The following is a 21,351-nucleotide window of genomic DNA, read 5'->3' as shown; positions in this document are numbered from 1 at the left end:
GTCGGTAACGTTTCTGTTCGTAACGTAATGGCAATTGAAAGAGAAAACCCGAAAAGCAAAGCCGTGATATACCTAGTTATTAATAAGTATTAAAATTTGTAAAACTTTGTTTTGATTAGAACATCAATGCAAAACTCACAAATCGCCGTCAAAGATTAAAACAATGAAATTTAATGTGTGGTAGAAATAACAGAATGCAAGCTAAATGCAAATGTATGCAGGCTAGTGTTTAACCCCTGTGTTACGGGGCATAGGTCGTAAAACCGTGCTAAGTGGTAAGCAAACAATGATCAAAACCAGAAAAATCGTAAATCAAAAACACAAATTTGTGCAGAAAAAACAAACGCAAACTTATACCTTGAGTTATCGTAAAACGCAGAAAACATCAAATTTATAGCGAGAAATCTTTAAAGTAAAAAATACAAAACTTTAGAGCCAAAAATAAAACAAATAAAACATAGAAGCCTGAAGGACTAAAAACCAAATTCATTCATAAGACGAAGAATAAATAATATCTTGGTTGGATTTAATTATGTGAATGTATAATATGGCGTAAATCTTGTAGAGTTGGCAGACTAAACCAACAAAAAAGAATCACTACAAGACAAAACAAACAAAAAACCACACTCCTAAGTCTTACCATTCCGATCACCTAAGTTACAAAAGAGATGGAACTTAAAGATATGGTATTTTGGTAATTAAGTCTAAAATGATGACTTCTTCTTATACTGTAGCTAATATGCTACGTCAATTGTTATTATACTAGTAAATTCCCCGACACTTCGCGACGGGAATTTTGTCGTATCGGTCTATTTCGTAACAATATTGCTACGGTATCGACACTCGGTACAACAACTAAATGAGAAAATCTAAAAAGAAAAAGCCATGATTTTCCTGAAATGATGCCTACATATGTTTTATGTGTCACGATCGAAATTTATAAAAACAAATATTAATGAGGTTATAAATATATTACAACAAAGATACTATTTATATATATACACACACGCATAACTTCGGTTTCGTTATAAATATGTTGTATAAAGAAAACCAAATAAAAAGGTATTTGATTTGTTTTACTTCTTTCAAGTTATTAACTTGTTAAAAAATATATAATATTATAATATAATCATTAATTGTTTGACAATCATTTTCAAACAGCAACCAATGCATCTCTAGTCTCCTCTCTCCCTATTAGACCAAATAAAGAATGGCAGAAACGTAAATAAGATTCAAAGTTTGGATAATTGTTTTACTGTTTATAAGACGATACCCTAAATGTTAGTATAGATAATATATATATAATATAATATAATAGTAATTGGATAAGCAACATCCATTTTTACTTAATCTCCTTGCTAACATCAAAAGTCGACCTGATCAAAGTCGGTTAAAATGTTGCAATAAATAAGTAGGTTATGATCGACTAATATTCATAATTCAACTTCCCTCGTTAGATACAGGTATTATATTATTCTTCAATTTTTTTAATTACTTTATAAATCTAAAAATCTATATCTATATTATTATTATTATTATTATTATTATTATTATTATTATTATTATTATTATTATTATTATTACTATTATTATATAACCTTTGGGGGACACATGTCACATGTCACCCCCTGTTTCACCCCCGCCTAAACCAACCTCAAATCCGGATGACCCGATTACTAAATGGATATGCCCGAAATCAATTTTTAAGTTACCTAAAATACTGAATCGTACACCAGACTCTTCATTCTAACACTTAACCCTAATTATCATCCTTTCTCTCTCTCTCTCTGAAAGATCATCGACGAATGTTCTATTTCAAGATCGGCACTTGCCGTCACGGTTTCAGGCACAAAAAAGGATTGACAAAATGTTCTATTTCAAGATCGCTCTTCCTTTATTAGAGGGTGTTTGGGATTACGTTTTGAAGTGATTATTTGATTATTACGTTTGTAAAACATAAATAATCTAAAAAAGTGTTTGGATGAAAAAGTGATTATCTGCCTCCAAAATGCAGTTTTGGAGAAGCATGTACCTACATGCTTTTTCAAAACGCAGTTTTGAAAACGCAAAATCTATTTTGAAAACGCATAATCTATTTTGAAAACGCAACATCAAACACCCCCTTACTTGATACTAGGTATATTAATTCTTTATTTTTCAGATTCAGGTTCTACTTTGTATATTTCATATTAGGAGCCATGCCTCATCAACAAAACCCTAAATCGATTTTGTTGATGCAACAAATACAAGACCAACAATAGTGAGTAGTCTGGTTAGGCAAAAGACTTGGAGGGTTCCGGTTTACCTAACGCAGGTCGTGGGGTCCCCCCCCATGTTTGCAAGACGTGGAGAGAGGTTCACTAATTATGTTTGTTGATTGTTCAATATCTTCGGCTGAAGGATGTCCAGCCTCGGAAGCAAGAAATGAAGTGTCATTTGTTGATTGTGTGTGTTGAATGTGAAGAAAAGAGACTTGTATGGAACAAGTACTCGAGAAGGAAGATCAGAGATCCCAAGAGAATCAGAGCTGATTGGAATGTCCTGAATGCACTAAATGAAGTGTCATTTATAGAGGAAGAGATCACCCAAAGAGGAATCCTTGGACTAGTGAAAACTGCTTGCAGTGGAGGACTTACCCTTTTAGGGGTTGAAGCGTTTGGACCTGTGGATAAAAGACTACACTCTGTGCACACGCTCAGTTTTTACGGCTGAGAGAGTCGTCCAAGTAATCAGTGAAATGACTGATTACCGTACATGTGCTGCCTTAGCTCAGTTCCCGGGCTTTAAACCTTTGAACCTTTTAACCCTTCAAGCTGTCATGTATTCTTAGTCATTTTATTGAGGTTTGAGCTACCCCTGTCATGTCATCAGCCCCCCAAGTCAGAGGTTTTTTGGGTGTAAGCACAAATACTTCTGACTTTTTGTATATGTGTTTTACTTTGCTTGAAGGCTTCAAAGCTTCAAAGCTTGAAAGGTTGAAAGCGGTTGAGCTTTTTGATTTTTGAATTTTGACAAGACAGTTGATATAATTTCTGGCTGTTTCTTTTGTGTCAGGCGGCGGTTTTAATAACCTTTGTGTAATTATAACTGATGACGGGGGTAGCCCAAGACTAAATAAAGCGACTAAATATGCAAATGCTCGAATGGTTAAACGGTTCAATGGTTAAAAAGCTGTAAGATGGGAAAAGCGAGGAGGAAACAGTGGCCAGTCACATCCGGAGATCGCTTCACCAACCCATAGCCGCAAAAGCAAAGCAGGTCTGCACAATGCACGCTATTACCCAGGGGTCCAAAGCCTTTAACCCCCAAAAGGGGAAACCCTCCACTGCAAGCAAGGTTACTAGTCCAATACATTCTACTTCGGGAGATGTCTTCTCTTATAAATTGACACTTCATTTACTTCAGAAATCATCTCCTGGCCAGCTCTGATTCTCTAATCTCTGGTCATTCGTGTGGAGTACTTGCTCGTATACAAATCACTCCTTTTCACATTCAACACACACATTCTATTTGCCCACACTTCCGAATCTGAGTACATTTCAGAGAAGGAATCTCCAGCAAATAATAACAATAAACTAGTAAACCTCCTTCCACGTCTTGCAAACGTGGGGGGACCCCGCGACCTGCGTTAGGCAAAGTTGAACCCTTCAACCCTTTTGCCTAACCAACCCAGCTACTACCGTTGGTCTTGTATTTGTTGCATCAACAAGTTGGCGCCCACCGTGGGGCTACGCCGCTATTTCTTCTAAAAAAAAGACCTAGTAGTGTAGCTCTCTTCACTTACAGTCACCATGTCTGAAAGTGGATCCCCGGGAGAAGTAAATCAGATTCCAAACACTTCCACCCCGGGTAGTAGCCAAGCTCACGTGGCTATACCAGCGTCTTTCTCAACTCCGGGGAGCACACCCAAGTTCCTCACCTTCAACACGCCAACTCCGTCCAGATCCGGGGTTCCATCTCCCAATGTTGGTGTCTCTGACACCCCAGCACGTGTTGAACTCACCCCCGAGGGGGTTGCAAATAATTTCCTTGAATTAAGGTCACTTCTCAATCAGCATGTGAGTAAAGAAAGAGAAAAAGGTATAAGGATTCGTTTAGACTATGACGAACCCGAACCAACACTGTCTCCCGGATCACCCCTACCTCCTTTTACCACAAGAAGTGAGGCTGGTCCCAGCAACCCTCCAAACCCTCATCCTTACCTGTCCACTATGACAAATCCTACGGTGCATCCTATCTTCTCTTCACAACCGATTACTAGTGGTGCTCCTTTGGGACACGAGCTAACACTTGACCAGCTCCTACAGTCCCCAGTAACAAGTTATCCAGCTTCGGTAACAACCACATGGGAGCAAGCTCTGTCCGTGCCCCCTTTAGCACGAAGTGCTGTTATGAGCACCCCTCTCGGAATAAACTGCTCGGTTGGTCCAGGAAGCCTTCAAGGCTTCAACCTCGTACCCAATATGATGACCCAGATGATGGCCAACTTCCCGTGGCAACACTTCATTAATCAAGTGCTAGTCACTCAGGGGAATCACGGCAATGGCGACAATGTAGATGCAAGGGCTGAAGAAGACTTGGCTAAACCTTATAAGCCAAGTAACCTTTCATGCTTCTCAAGGCAGATAGCCGATTATGATTTCCAATAAAAGATTAAGATGCCGTCCCACATCAGAACGTATGATGGGACTGAGGATCCTGAGGACCATCTCCAGATCTTCACTGGTGCAGCCCGAATAGAGAAATGGTCAAACGCTGAATGTTGCCTAATGTTCATGCAAACTCTTGTTGGATCCGCCAGAATCTGGTTCAACGACCTACCTGCTCAAAGCATTCGAAGCTTTGACGACCTAAGCAGGGGTTGTTGATGCATATTTTGTCTATCGCCTTCGTCAATCCGAGTCGTAGTGAAAAGCCGGAAGGAATCAAGTGCATAACGTCATATTTAGTTAGAAATGGCAAGGTGGCAAACTTGTAATTAATGTGAACTTTCACTAAGTTGCCTTGACCATATAAATAGGAGATATGTTATGACTTTAGTTAGACTTTTAGATAGAGATTTTGGAGAAGACTTGGAGAAGACTTTCTAGAGAGAGAAAGTAGAGAGAGAAAGTAGTGTAAACGTGAGATCTTGTACCGGATTGTCAAATCTATCAATGAAATCACGTTAGAAGTACGTTATCGTGTGTTCGGTCACGTTCGTTCACGGATTCCGCACGTGAAACGTTCGTTACGCAATCGAACGGCGTCAAAACCGGTCCTACAAGTGGTATCAGAGCTAGGAGCTCGATTGCTTGATCAAACACGTTGTTTTCGTACTGATTTCAGCCGTTTCAAAGCAGATTCAGATCCAATTTCGTCGATTTTTCTTATTCTACTCGTTCTTTTCTGAAAAACGTTAAATTGAACAGGTAAATACGGTCCGTTTCGTCTGATTTTTGGATATGATGTGCGTTTAGACCCGATCTACAACCCTACCAATTTTCAGCTCGAAATTCCGAGCCGTTTAGGAGTTATTGCGAGTTTTCTGTTCGAATTTGCGTCACATTTCAGGTCTGGTTCGCTTTTACGAACATCGTGGATCGCTCGAAGGTATAGTCTGAATCGCTTTTGTGTCATAACTTTCTGGTTCGCTCCAAGAAATATCTGGATCGCTCAAAGATACAAGTCTGGTCCGCTCGTAAACAACATTGTGAACCGCTTATTGTGACAGTTTGGGAACCGCTCTTAAGTCAAGTTGTGAACCGCTTTTAGGACAACTTCTGAACCGCTCAAAGTGCTTTCTGTTTCACTTATGTGTCAGAGTGTGGTTCGCTTTTAGGTCGTCTTCTTCACGTGAACTGTCTGAACATTGCAGGTTGTTTGTTGTTGACTACATGTGAAGCTCTAAACCACTGATTGAATCAAAAACAATCAACATCACCGTCCCACTAAAATTTTGGACAAATAAAGGTTGAATGAATTAAATGTTGTCGGCAAGTGGGTTTTGAGGTTCAATCAGATTGTCGGTTTGTTAATTGGCCCAAGTGCACCGCCCCACTATTTGATAAAGGCCCAATCAACGCCTAGTATACTTGCCGCCCACTTCAGATAAAGTATCAATTTTGTTGTTTGTGCAATCCATGTGTTTTTGATTTGCACACTCAACCACCCAACCCATTTGACTGCCAATTTTAAGACCCAATCTAAAGTGCCGGTTATTTTTAATTGTTGATTTGTATCGGACAGTTTGGCCCAAGCCCACTGGTTTACACTGAAGTCCAGTACCACCATTTGAACATAAACACGTGTTGGATTTGGTTGTGCGAAAAATGACGATGGTATTTGACGAAAAGGAAAATGATTTTGTTGGAAAGATAAATGATTTTGGGAGATATCGTACGAGGATTTTCAATCAAGATGATAAACATGTTTGGACTCTTCGATTTGAAAATTTTGCTTGTCAACAGAATGAGAGTTTGAAAGAGATGGAAAAAAGATTCGATTACATGATAGAGAAGTTAAAATCATTTGATATAAATTTGACAGATACTGAGCAGACATTGAAGTTGGAGGCTGCTTTACCTGCTGAATGGGATGATGTTTTAAAGGAGTTAAAACAAAAACCTAAATTCTCGAAATTGCATCCATCTGATTTCATCAATAAACTTCAAAAACGTTATTATAAAAATCTCGATGAAAAGAAGATATTGATGAATAGAATAAAAGAGAATCTAGAAAAACTGAATCTGGGAAATTTAGATAAAATCAATTTGGATGTGATTACTGAGATTGATAAGAGAATCTGTATATGTTATGGTGCAAAACATAACATGAGATATGATTATAAAAGAGGATGTTATATTGATGAAAATTTAAAACCTCTTGATTTTGTAAAAATTGTTTGTGCAGGTACATACAAGAAGGAAACAAAGGATACTCCAAAGAATGAAGAATTTGTAAAGTCTGAGTATTCAAGTTCTGCATCAGCATGCTCAAAATGCGACAACTTCAAGACGGATAATGACAAACTTGTCAAAGACGCGGAAAGTTTGGCATTAGAAATCAAGAAGTTGAGAGAAGAGAAGCAGGCTGATGAAAAACAGATTCTTTTAATTCAAGAAAGTTGTGAGAAGTTGAAGGCAGAAAATGACAAACTGTTGGGTGGTTTGGACAGTTTGACATTTGAAAACAGGAAGTTGAAAGAAAATATAAAGGTTTTTGAAAACAAACAGAAATCGTCAGAAGATGAGGATTTCTGGATCAAGCTTGAAAACAAAAACCTGAAAGCCAGTGAATCAAAATTTCAAGAACAGATAAAAATTTTGGAAAATGAAAAGACTGTTCTTGAAAATTTGAAAAATGAAAATGAAAATTCAATCAAGTCTCATCTTGAAAGAATATCTAAGCTTGAAGACGAAGCTAAGAGTTCAAGGATCAAGATTGATGAACTTGAAAAGAAATTGATCAGTTTTGCGACTAAATCTGACAAGTTGAATATTCCTTGTCCAAAACCGATCAATTCAGTTCCAATAAGTGACGATGTCACAAACTTTGACTCTGTCAAAGTTGAAGATTGTGATGTAAAATCTGATGATGAACATGTTAAAATTGAAAAACAAAAATTGTTTTTAAATTTAAAAGAAAAATTTCAGAAAATTGTTCTACAATCGACTGAAAAAGGTGAATGTTCTAAACAGAAACCTTTAAAGAAGAAAGTGGAACAGAAACAAAAAGATAATAAAAGTTCATCTGATCGATCATCCAATCAAAAGAAAAAATTACAAAAAGTAAAAAATGAAAATTCAAAAATTGTTGGTAATAAGTGGTGCAGGTTGGACCACAGTGCTTCAAAGCCAAATCCAGCAAGTTTGAGAAAAGAATATCACCAAGCCAAACAATGCTTTGATCTGAGTGTTTGGACTAAAAATGGTGATAGGTACGATAACAGAATGTGCTACAGCTGCGGCTATCATGGACACATTGCTGTTAACTGCCGGAGTTGGAGTTATGAGACCAGAAGGTGCTACAACTGCAACATCAAAGGTCACATTGCCAGAGATTGCCCGAGGAAATCGAATGAAAGATTGAGGGTTAATTCTCAGAAAATGGCAAAGATTCCAGTCAAAGTCAAGCCCCAGGAACAGAAGGCTCGGAAACCTAAAGTTCCAGTACAGTCAACTCAAGAAAAGAAAGTAAAGCTTTCACAGGGGCAGAAAGACAGACTGAGGAAGAAAAGAAAGAAAGCAAGAGAGTATTTAGAGAAAATTTTGTCCTCGGGTTCACGGGACAAACAGATTAATAGTTCTGATGAATCTACTCCTTCATCTGCAAAGTCGAGCAAAAAGAATTCATCAGATACAAATCTGAGGACAAAAGAGGAGAAGAAGAAGGAAAAGGTCGGCGATGAATCTGACAGATCAAAGTCGGACAAGCCACCTGCAGGCAATGATTCTGGTATGGTAAAACCAGAGGAGCCATTGGTTGAGGTAAAAGTTGAGAATTCTAGTTTAGCAATGGATGATGCAAATTTTCCACCATTGTTGAGCAAGAATTCAAAATCACCCAAGGTCAGTCAGGCTTGGGTGAAATTGTTTAAATAGAAAAAACCTGACTTGCCGGAGATCCCAAGATGGTATCGTGGATCATGAATCGGCACATTTCTTGAGAAATTTCACTTTGGTGATTTTTCGCCTCATAAGTGGTAAATCAGGGACATTAATTTGTACTTGATTTTCTACTGATGGTTTATGATCAAACTGGAAATAATAAATCTTTAAAAGGTTTGAAGAAAACAAGATGAAGAGATAACCCCGAATCTACAAATGGTTGGAACACAAACTAATTTTTCCGGAAAAACCATTTTGATTGAAACAAACTTAAGTGTTTTGAAATCATTATGGGAAAATAGTTTGTTGTGAGGGGGAGTTCTGATTGTTTTTGCACGAGAATGGTGAATTGAGGTAATTCACATTGTGTTGTCAAGTTTCTTGTATAGTTTGTTTTCAATTTTTTCTTCAGAAAATCAAAATTGAAACATATTTTGATTTTAGGGGGAGTATTAAAATTTTGAAAAATTTAAAAAAATTGAAAAATGAAAATGAGTTTTGTTGCAAAAAGAGGAGATGATAGTACATCGGTGGACTATCACAGCATGCTAGAGATTTGTAAAGACAAAATTGTTTTTAAACAAGTCTTACTAATGATGTGTCAGTAGGCTTCACACAGTTAGTAGATTGTATTCGAGATATAAACATAAAATCAAAACTTACTTATTTTGTGGGGAACACTACTTGGATATATAGGTAACCCCTGAAATCTCGTTTGAAAGGTTTCTTATTCTGGAATACTAGGTTCTTGTACTCAATTGATGTCTGGGGTATTATTCCGGGACTTCTGCTGAACGGTAGTTCTGACCTAGTCCCTGGCTAATACTTTCTTCATATGCTTGAAACATAGCATAAAGCCCTCAGCTGATTAGACAATAAAATTGATGATCAGTTGTTGTAGCTGAAAAGATCCTCTAAAGGGGACCCACTGCTAAGTCGAAGCTGATATCTCTCTGCTGAACGGAAGTTCTGACCTGAGATCCCTCAGTTCTCGCATTTTTCCCCTAATTTATATACAGATATCATTTGTAGTTATACTTACCTGTAGATCAGAATATTGGGATCTGGATACGGGAGTATATTCAAGAGGTGGGACATTCAAATAAGTTTAAGTGCTAATACATTAAATACGTATCTTGAATCAATTGAAAATTTGTGTAGAGGTTTAAGTGGACAACAATACTGACAATCAGAAGTAAATTTTGTTTTTAACATTTGCTGATTAATCAAGATCAACGGTGTTGGTGATATGTCTCAAAGACCGATATGATCCTCTTGCACAATCTCTCAAAAATAGTGTTCATTTTTGTTTTTCTATAAATTCAAAAATCCAAAAATATTGTATTTTTGTTTGATATTTGAAAACTACAAAAAGATTTTCGACAACAGAGTGTGAAGAACTGATATTTGACATTTCAAGTGCTAAACATGTTGAACTTGTGGTTTGAGAGAGTATGTTAAATTGTGAAGATTTGAAATGCAAATTTGGTTCATTAACTTGATGAATAAGTTGAATGGTAACCTACAGTTTGATCTTCATAATTCTTCTTTTATGATTTGTTGATTCATTAAGTTGAATTGCAAATTGTATTAGTTTGTGATAGTGTATTTGAGTATTGCAGGTTTCTGATCCTGTTGCTACGGATAGCCAGGAGACACATCAGAACCAAAGAAGAGCTTAAACAGAGAAAGCCAGGAGTTGATTTCAATGGTGATAACGATTTCCAGACAGAGATCCCAGCATGATGATAGGGGGAGTCTGATGAAAGTTAGAGCCAGAGAAAGTTTCAGGCATATGATTCAAGGAGGAAGTTCCTGATAAAATTTGATTCCAGGCTGAGTTCCTGAAGAAGACCGAACAAGAGTGAAGAGCTGGAAATGATTGAAGACTCTCACTAAAGATTCCGTCAACATTCAAGGGGGAGTCTGTTGGTGCAGTTGTCTGTCGACTACATCTTCGTTCGAGTCTTAGAGAAAGAGAAAGACAAGTCGTTACGAGTTTCACTACGAGATTGACTATGGCAATATCCAAGGGGGAGATTGTTGATGCATATTTTGTCTATCGCCTTCGTCAATCCGAGTCGTAGTGAAAAGCCGGAAGGAATCAAGTGCATAACGTCATATTTAGTTAGAAATGGCAAGGTGGCAAACTTGTAATTAATGTGAACTTTCACTAAGTTGCCTTGACCATATAAATAGGAGATATGTTATGACTTTAGTTAGACTTTTAGATAGAGATTTTGGAGAAGACTTGGAGAAGACTTTCTAGAGAGAGAAAGTAGAGAGAGAAAGTAGTGTAAACGTGAGATCTTGTACCGGATTGTCAAATCTATCAATGAAATCACGTTAGAAGTACGTTATCGTGTGTTCGGTCACGTTCGTTCACGGATTCCGCACGTGAAACGTTCGTTACGCAATCGAACGGCGTCAAAACCGGTCCTAACGGCGTCAAAACCGGTCCTACAGGGGTTTTCTGGCAAACTTCTCCCAACAAAGGCGATATGTCAAAGACGCGACAATGATCTTCCAGATAAAACAACGTGATGATGAAAGTCTTCGAGCGTTCATTGAACGATACAAAAAGGAAGGTCTGACTTATGTAGGGGCAGACGAGAAAATGAGAGTGGCTGGTTTTATGAATGCCATAACCTCTAAATATCTCACAAGAGATTTCAACAAATCCCTGCCCAAAACCCTGGAAGAGGCCCTTGAAAGGGCCGAAGCTCACATCCGGGGAGAGGAGGCTGTAGACATTAAGGAACAAAGGAAAAGAGGATCCGGCTGGCGAAGCAATAGCCCAGCTAGAAAAAGGGGAAACTTCAACTCCAATGACAGGCGGCCAAAGGGTTCAGACCCTCGAAGGTCTGAAGTCCGGAACCCTTCAAGCAGAGAAAAAGGCATAAGTTTCACACCCCTCACAAAGACCCCTCAAGAAATCCTTGCAACAGAAGAAGTTAAACAAAACTTTCGGCCTCCCAGGCCTCTCCCCAAAAGCAGAAAAAACGAGAACTCCACCCAATACTGTGAGTTCCACGAAGAAAAAGGTCACCACACCAATGACTGCTTCCAACTCACGAAAAGAATAGAAGAGGCTGTCAAATCCGGAGAACTCGCTCATTTGGTAAAAGGAGTCCAAGACAAAATGGCTGAAGGAAAAGGGTAAGGAAGTCAATATGGTGAATTTCGATGGAAGGGTTCCTCATAAAAGACAGCGGTTGGAAGCTTGGGAGCTTCAGTGTGTCTGCTTCCCCCCTACGGAGAAGGACCCACTTTCTAGTCCTCTTGTGGTAGAAGCCACCGTGGGAACGCTGCAAACATGTAAGGCATACATAGATACTGGGGCAGCCACTGAAATCATGTTCGAAAAGTTCTTCAACCGTTTAAGCAATGAAGAACGTTCAAGGCTTCAACCTTCTGGAACCTCTATAAAAGGTATCGCTGACATACCCCTCAAACCTTTAGGGCAGCTGACCCTTAATGTTCGTTTCAGCGAAGGATTAAAAGAACGAACCCAACCATTAACCTTTGTGGTTATCAACATCCCCTCAAGCTATGACGTGATCATCGGGAGACCAGGACAGTGTGCATTTTACATGGCAGTGTCTGTTGGCCATGGCACGGTTAAATTTTCTACCGAAAGGGGCATAGCAACCCTTCAACCCTCTCAGGAAGCTTACATGATTGAGGGCGAAAACTCAAACAGCGAAGAAGGCAGGCAAAGGTTGGTCATAAACCCTAAGTACCCTGAACAACGGATAAGGGTCAATCCAAACCTTTCTCAAGAGACCCTTTCATACCTTGAAAAGCTGCTAACACATTACAGCGATGTATTCGCTTGGTGTCCAGAGGATATGACCGGGATCCCTCGGAACATTGTCGAGCATGAATTAAGAATACCACCGGATGTCAAGCCGGTGGTCCAAAAGAAAAGAAGCCTGGCACCCGAGAGAAGTCTGGCAGCCTGCCAAGAGGTTGAAAAGCTTGTGTTGGCCGGTATTCTCCGAGAAGTCAAGTACCAATCATGGGTTGCAAACCCGATTATGGTCAAAAAACCTGACAACTCTTGGAGAATGTGCATAGATTTCAAGGATCTTAACAAAGCTTGTCCTAAAGATTGTTACCCACTACCGGAAATTGATCTCAAGGTCGATTCCCTCACATGTTACTCGTTTAAATGCTTTCTTGATGCATACAAAGGCTATCACCAAATCCTCATGAAGAAAGAGGATGAGGAAAAAACAGCCTTTCACACGGACAAAGGGATCTTTTGTTATCAAAAGATGCCTTTTGGCCTAAAAAATGCAGGAGCTACCTATCAACGGCTCGTCGACAAAGCCTTCGAAAGCCAAATTGGCAAAAACATGGAGGCATACGTTGACGACTTGGTGATTAAAAGCAAGACGGAACATCAAATGCTTGACGATATTCAAGAAACTTTCAAGAACCTCAGAAAGGTCAACATGAAGCTTAATCCAGAAAAATGCTCATTTGGATTCGAGGAGGGAAAATTCTTGGGTCACATTGTTGGAAAGCAAAGCATCAAAGCCAACCCTAACAAAGTGAAAGCCGTCCTCGAAGCTAAACCACCAAGAACCAAGAAGGAGGTTGAAAGCTTAAACGGGAAGCTTGCAGCCTTGAAGCGTTTTACCTCAAAATTGGCCGAAAGATCTCTGCCCTTCTACAAAACGCTCAAGAACTGCTCAGACAAGAAGGATTTCAAATGGACTGAAGAAGCTGAAGAAGCTTTCAACCAAATGAAGCAACATTTAGCTTCCCTACCAGATATCGCAGCACCAAAAACCGGGGAGTTAATATCGGTGTCCCTCTCAATCGCTGACGAGGCCATCAGTGCAGTCCTCACCATTGAGCGAGACAAGGCCCAGGTACCCGTTTATTTTTTCAGCAAAACTCTAAAATTAGCTGAAACAAAATATCATCCCCTTGAAAAACTCGCCCTAGCCCTAGTTCAAACAGGTAGAAGGCTTCGAAGGTATTTCCAAGCACACCCCATACAAGTGGTCACCGACCAACCTATTAAGAGTGTGCTTGAAAAACCTGAAAACTCGGGGCGATTAGCCAAATGGGCCATAGAACTGGGTGAGCATAACATCACCTATGTCCCGAGAAAAGCTATCAAGGCACAAGTCTTAGCCGATTTCATTGTGGAAGTCCCAAACCAGACAATCATTGAAGTGAATGCTACCACTACTGAACCCTCCAACCCTGAAGCCTGGAAGCTTTTTACTGATGGGGCTTCAAGCGTTGAAGGGTCAGGAGCTGGGCTAATTTTAATCAACCCAGAAGGGCTGGAATTCACATATGCTCTCCGTTTTAATTTTCAGACCACCAATAACGAAGCTGAATACGAGGCACTAATAGCTGGCTTAAGGCTAGCTAAAGAGATGAAAATCGAAAAGCTTGAAGTGTTCACAGATTTGTTGCTGGTTTCAAGCCAAGTGAATGATAGCTACATAGCTAAGGAACCTGATGACGAGGGTAGCCCGAGACCAAATAAAATGACCAAGTATGAAAGCACCTAAAAGGTTAAAAGGTTCAACGCTTGAAAAAGCTGAGGAGATGGAGTAAAACAACACGGGAACAGTGAACAAGTCACATCCCCAAACAGTCTCACCAACCACAGCCGTAAAAGCAACGCAGGTCCACAGAATGCACGCTATTACCCGGGGGTCAAAAGGCTTCAACCCCCGAAAGGGTATGCCCCTCACTGCAAGCGGGTTCATTAGTCAAATGTATACTCCTTCGGGACATGTCTTCCCCTATATAATGACACTTCATTTACTAACAAAGACATCCCAGATCAGACTTACTCTCTCAAACTCTGGTCCCTCACTTCGTACATTCACTTCACTCAAAGTGTCCCTCACTCAAAGTGACATTACACTTATTCTTTCTGTTCCTCAATCCATTTCTGAACCATACTTCAGAACTGGATCGTCAAACAAGAAACATAAACTAGTGAACCTCCTTCCACGTCTTGCAAACGTGGGGGGACCCCACGACCTGCGTTAGGCAAGGTTAAACCCTTTAACCCATCTGCCTAACCACCCCTGACACTATCCTCGGTCTATATTTTGTTGTCTCAACAAGTTGGCGCCCACCGTGGGGCTACGCCGCTTACTTTATCTTAAAGACCCGTTGTGTAGCTCCATTTCTCTTTACATCATGTCTGAAAGCGAGTCTCTCGGTCAGGTACATCAGGTTCCTAACAACACCGATTTAACACCAAGTTCCGGTCGGATCTCACCGGTCAAATCTACATTTCTTTCTACTCCCGGAAGTACTCCATCGGGATATGTTCCCGGAGTTCACTTCTTTTCAAACACCAACCCCTTCTCGGTCAGGGGTTGCACTTACTCAAATCGATGCAATGCATACGCCGGAACGCATAGATCTAACACCCGAGGGAGTAGCTAGAAATTTCTTACAACTGAGATTTCTTCTCAACTAGCATGTGAGCTTAGAAAGGGAAAAAAGGGTGAGAATAAGACTAAATTATGAGGAGTCTAAACCCTCATTATCACCTGGCCGTCCATCTCTTCCTTTTAGCAGCTCACGTTCAGCCACATCTTACCTTGAAGCTGGTCCTAGTGTGACAGACCAACCACTCAAGCCTTTAAGGCTTTGGGAGGCCAAGTACAACCGTTTTTCCCTTATTTACCTCCCAACCCATTACAACCGGTGCACCTATGGGGCATAAAACCACTCTTGAACAATTATGGAAGTCACCAGCTTCAAGTGTTCCCCCTCCCATTGCTACTTCGTGAAAACAAGCCATGGCCACCCTTCCTTTGGCTCGAGGTGCGGTCATGAGGACATACATGGGAACGACTTATACAGTAAGCCTTTAAGGCTTTAACCTTATGACACAGATAATGGCATCTTTTATGAGTACCATCAAAAAGCCTTTAGGGCTTTAACCTTATGCCCTAGCTCATGACACAGATGATGGCACAATTTCCTTCGTAGCACATGAAAGCTGGATGATGACACAGAAAGCCTTCAAGGCTTTAACCTTAACTTCATCAACCAAGTGCCAATCACTCACCAGGGTACCTCAAACGGTAACCCAGCTTCAAGGGTAGTAAAATACCTCTCAAAACCTTACAAGCCCAACAACTTGTCTTGCTTCTTCTAATAAATTGTTGAGTATGGATTTTAAACCCAGATAAAGATGCCATCACGATACTAAAGACTACCTCCAAATCTTCGCCGGGACTGCAAGAATTGAAAAATGACCCAACTCCGAATGTTGTCTCATGTTCATGCAAACCCTTGAAGGGCCTTCTGGCATATGGTTCAATGACCTTCATGGACGAAGCGTTCAGACCTTTGACGATCTTAGCAAAAGTTCCCTATAACAACAGAGGCATGTCAATGATGCCACGGTAATCTTCCAGACCAAACAACGTGATGATGAAAGTCTTAGAGACTTCATCAAAAGTTACAAGAAGGAAGGTTTAACTTACGCCGATGAAAAAATTAGGGTCGCAGGGTTCATGAATGCTAAATTCCAAATATCTCACAAGAGACTTCAATAAATGCCTGCCCAAAACCCTTGAAGAAGCACTCAAAAGGGCTAAAGCCCACATTCGAGGAGAATAAGCTGTATATATCAAAAAAATAAATAAAAAATAAAAAAAAACCTCTTAACTAGAGCTTCAGTATGGCTCTTATGACAAACGGTTCAAAGGTTCAGATTCCAGAAGGCCTGAAGGCCGGAACCCTCCAAGCCGAGAATAATCATAAACTTTACAGCCTTAACCAAGACTCCGCACAAGATCTTGGCAACCGAAGAGGTAAAACATAGCTTCCGCCCTCCTCAACCTTTGTCAAAAAAAAAACAAAAGTTTAGAAAAATCAAGCTAGTATTGTGAGTTTCACGAATAGAAAGGTCACCATACCAATGATTGCTTCCAACTCAAAATGAGGATCGAATTGGTCGTTAAGTCCGAATTGGCTCACTTGGTTGAAGGGGTCAAGGGCAAGATGGTTGAAAAATAAAAAGTAGGAAGTGAACACGGTCGACCTTGAAAACAAAGCTTCCCACAAACGCCATCATGGGAACGTCAATATGTTTGCTTCCCACCACCAGAAGGAGAGTTGCTTTCAAACCCTCTGGTGATGGAATCCAACATAGGAACCATCAAGACACAAAAGGCTTACATTGACACCGGTGCAACCACCAAAATCATGTTTGAGAAAGGCTTTAACCCTCTCAGCGACGATGAACGTTCAAAGCTTCAACAGTCTGAATCCCCCATCGAAGGTATCGCAGACATACCTATCAAGCCTTTAGGCCAAATAACCCATTATGTTTGTTCAACGAGAGAACAAAGGGACGAACCGAACAACTCACTTTTGCGGTGATCAATATCCCTTCCAACTATGATATCATCATAGGAAGGCCAGGGCAAGGTGTGTTCGGAATGGCAGTTTTAGTTGGTCAAGGCACTATGAAGTTTCCCACTGAAAAAGGGATATCAACCCTTCAACCTACCCAAGAAGCTTTTATGGTTGAAGGGGAAAGCTCAAGAAAGGACGAAGACGATGAATAAGGGTTGAACATAAACCCAAAATATCCTCAACAGGGGATAAGGGTAAAAACTAACCTTTACAATGAAATCCTCTCATACCTTGAAAGGTTGCTCTTGCACTACGTCTTTGCTTGGTGCCCGGAATATATGACCGGCACCCCCCGTAGCATTATTGAAACATGAGATATGGATACTGATGACGGGGGTAGCTCAAACCTTAATAAACTGATTAGAGACACAACTGCTTAAAAGGTTAAAAGGTTAAAAGGTTCGGAAAATTTCCAACGGTCATGAACAGTAAAAAGGACAAGCACAGTGTCCGGTCACATCAACACTTAACGTGTGAAACCTCCTGCCCAGCTGCAACCAGACCATGTGGGAGAGCACACCCTTTTGTCCACAGGTCCAAACCCTTCAACCCCCAAAATGGGCAAACCGCTCACTGCAAGCACAGATTCACTAGTCACGGGTTTCTCCTTTGAGAAACACCATCCCCTATAAAATGCAGGCCATTTCACCATACAAAACACCCCAGGATCAGCAGATATCAGCCTAACTCTCTGATTCTCCTTCTCCCTCTTGAGAACTAGCTTCATGCTTGCTTCTCTTCTTCACACTAAATAATTCATCTTCTCCAACGATCGCTTTCTGGGTTGATTTCTAATTAGCCCAAGATCTAAGGAGGATAAAAACAATACTAGTGAACCTCTCTCCACGTCTTGCAAACGTGGGGGGACCCCACGACCTGCGTTAGGCTAATCTAACCCCTGAACCCTTTTACCCAGAGATATCGCTACAGGCCTTGGTCTTGTATTTGTTGCATCAACAAGTTGGCGCCCACCGTGGGGCTATGCCGTTTACTTTATCTTAAAGACCAGTTGTGTAGCTCCATTTTCTCTTTACATCATGTCTGAAAGCGAGTCTCTCGGTCAGGTAAATCAGGTTCCTAACAACACCGATTTAACACCAAGTTCCGGTCGGATCTCACCGGTCAAATCTACATTTCTTTCTACTCCCGGAAGTACTCCACCGGGATATTTTCCCGGAGTTCCCTTCTTTTCAAACACCAACCCCTTCTCGGTCAGGGGTTGCACTTACTCAAATCGATGCAATGCATACGCCGGAACGCATAGATCTAACACCCGAGGGAGTAGCTAGAAATTTATTACAACTGAGATTTCTTCTCAACTAGCATGTGAGCTTAGAAAGGGAAAAAAGGGTGAGAATAAGACTAAATTATGAGGAGTCTAAACCCTCATTATCACATGGCCGTCCATCTCTTCCTTTTAGCAGCTCACGTTCAGCCACATCTTACCTTGAAGCTGGTCCTAGTGTGACAGACCAACCACTCAAGCCTTTAAGGCTTTGGGAGGCCAAGTCCAACCGTTTTCCCTTATTTACCTCCCAACCCATTACAACCGGTGCACCTATGGGGCATAAAACCACTCTTGATCAATTATGGCAGTCACCAGCTTCAAGTGTTCCCCCTCCCATTGCTACTTCGTGAAAACAAGCCATGGCCACCCTTCCTTTGGCTCGAGGTGCGGTCATGAGGACATACATGGGAACGACTTATACAGTAAGCCTTTAATGCTTTAACCATATGACATAGATAATGGCATCTTTTATGAGTACCATCAAAAAGCCTTTAAGGCTTTAACCTTATGCCCTAGCTCATGACACAGGTGATGGCACAATTTCCTTTGCAGCACATGAAAGCTGGATGATGACACAGAAAGCCTTCAAGGCTTTAACCTTAACTTCATCAACCAAGTGCAATCACTCACCAGGGTACCTCAAACGGTAACCCAGCTTCAAGGGTAGTAAAATACCTCTCAAAACCTTACAAGCCCAACAACTTGTCTTGCTTCTTCCAACAAATTGTTGAGTACGGATTTTAAACCCAGATAAAGATGCCATCACGGTACTAAAGACTACCTCCAAATCTTCGCCGGGACTACAAGAATTGAAAAATGACCCAACTCCGAATGTTGTCTCATGTTCATGCAAACCCTTGAAGGGCCTTCTGGCATATGGTTCAATGACCTTCATGGACGAAGCGTTCAGACCTTTGACGATCTTAGCAAAAGTTCCCTATAACAACAGAGGCATGTCAATGATGCCACGGTAATCTTCCAGACCAAACAACGTGATGATGAAAGTCTCAGAGACTTCGTCAAAAGTTACAAGAAGGAAGGTTTAACTTACGCCGATGAAAAAATTAGGGTCGCAGGGTTCATGAATGCTAAATTCCAAATATCTCACAAGAGACTTCAATAAATGCCTGCCCAAAACCCTTGAAGAAGCACTCAAAAGGGCTAAAGCCCACATTCGAGGAGAATAAGCTGTATATATCAAAAAAGTAAATAAAAAATAAAAAAAACCTCTTAACTAGAGCTTCCAGTATGGCTCTTATGACAAACGGTTCAAAGGTTCAGATTCCAGAAGGCCTGAAGGCCGGAACCCTCCAAGCCGAGAAAAATCATAAACTTTACAGCCTTAACCAAGACTCCGCACAAGATCTTGGCAACCGAAGAGGTAAAACATAGCTTCCGCCCTCCTCAACCTTTGTCAAAAAAAAAACAAAAGTTTAGAAAAATCAAGCTAGTATTGTGAGTTTCACGAATAGAAAGGTCACCATACCAATGATTGCTTCCAACTCAAAATGAGGATCGAATTGGTCGTTAAGTCCGAATTGGCTCACTTGGTTGAAGGGGTCAAGGGCAAGATGGTTGAAAAATAAAAAGTAGGAAGTGAACACGGTCGACCTTGAAAACAAAGCTTCCCACAAACGCCATCATGGGAACGTCAATATGTTTGCTTCCCACCACCAGAAGGAGAGTTGCTTTCAAACCCTCTGGTGATGGAATCCAACATAGGAACCATCAAGACACAAAAGGCTTACATTGACACCGGTGCAACCACCAAAATCATGTTTGAGAAAGGCTTTAACCCTCTCAGCGACGATGAACGTTCAAAGCTTCAACAGTCTGAATCCCCCATCGAAGGTATCGCAGACATACCTATCAAGCCTTTAGGCCAAATAACCCATTATGTTTGTTCAACGAGAGAACAAAGGGACGAACCGAACAACTCACTTTTGCGGTGATCAATATCCCTTCCAACTATGATATCATCATAGGAAGGCCAGGGCAAGGTGTGTTCGGAATGGCAGTTTTAGTTGGTCAAGGCACTATGAAGTTTCCCACTGAAAAAGGGATATCAACCCTTCAACCTACCCAAGAAGCTTTTATGGTTGAAGGGGAAAGCTCAAGAAAGGACGAAGACGATGAATAAGGGTTGAACATAAACCCAAAATATCCTCAACAGGGGATAAGGGTAAAAACTAACCTTTACAATGAAATCCTCTCATACCTTGAAAGGTTGCTCTTGCACTACGTCTTTGCTTGGTGCCCGGAATATATGACCGGCACCCCCCGTAGAATTATTGAAACATGAGATATGAATACCATCTTATAATAAACTCATTATACAAAAGATGGAAAAGCTTGTTCTAGCCGGAATCCTTCGAGAAGGTTAAGTATCAATCATGGGTGACCAATCCCATAATAGTTCGAAAACCCGACAAGTCTTGGAGAATGTATATTGATTTTAAAAGACTTGAACAAAGCATGCCCAAAGGATTGCTACTCGCTGCCCGAGATAGACCTCAAGGATAACTCGCTCACAGGCTTCCTATTCAGGTGTTTTCTTGACGCCTAAAAGGGTTACCATCAGATCCTAATAAAAAAATGAAGAAAAAACCACATTCCACACTGATAAAGGTATATCTTGCTATCAAAAAATGCTTTTTGGTTTAAGAAATGCAGGTACCACTTATCCACGTCTGGTTAACAAAGCGTTTGCCGGACAAATCAGCAAGAACATTAAAGCTTATGTTGACGATTTGATTATCAAGAGCAAAACGGAATACCAAATGCTCGATGACATACAAGAAACCTACCAAAACTCGAGAAAGATCAACATAAAGCTTAATCCAGTCAAGTGCGTGTCTCTAGGGCACATCATGAGGAAACAAAGCATAAAAGCCAACCCTCAAGGGATGTGCTAACAAGAAAGACTTTCGATGGAAAGCTTACAGCTTTGAAGCGTTTTACTCCAAAAGGAAGCCTTCAACCAAAGGAAGCAACACTTGGCTTCACTCCCAGCCATTTTGGCTCCGAAAATAGGAGGAACAACCTCTATCT

General features: G+C 40.6%; 1 protein-coding gene across 1 annotated transcript; it reads left to right on the top strand.

Moving 5' to 3' along the window:
• Positions 1-11,106: 11,106 nt before the first annotated feature.
• On the top strand, positions 11,107-11,751 carry LOC110944846. The gene has a single exon (XM_022186490.1). The coding sequence runs from the start codon at positions 11,107-11,109 to the stop codon at positions 11,749-11,751; it is 645 nt and encodes a 214-aa protein (XP_022042182.1).
• The last annotated feature ends 9,600 nt before the right edge of the window (positions 11,752-21,351 follow it).

Source organism: Helianthus annuus, chromosome 6 (genome assembly GCF_002127325.2).
Source record: "Helianthus annuus cultivar XRQ/B chromosome 6, HanXRQr2.0-SUNRISE, whole genome shotgun sequence".
Lineage (NCBI taxonomy): Eukaryota > Viridiplantae > Streptophyta > Magnoliopsida > Asterales > Asteraceae > Helianthus > Helianthus annuus.
The sequence above is the reverse complement of the archived record's forward strand: the minus strand, read 5'-3'. Positions and strand labels throughout refer to the sequence as shown.

Coding starts and splice junctions, on each gene's coding strand:
- LOC110944846 (XM_022186490.1), top strand. CDS start 11,107: ATGATCTTCCAGATAAAACAACGTGATGATGAAAGTCTTCGAGCGTTC.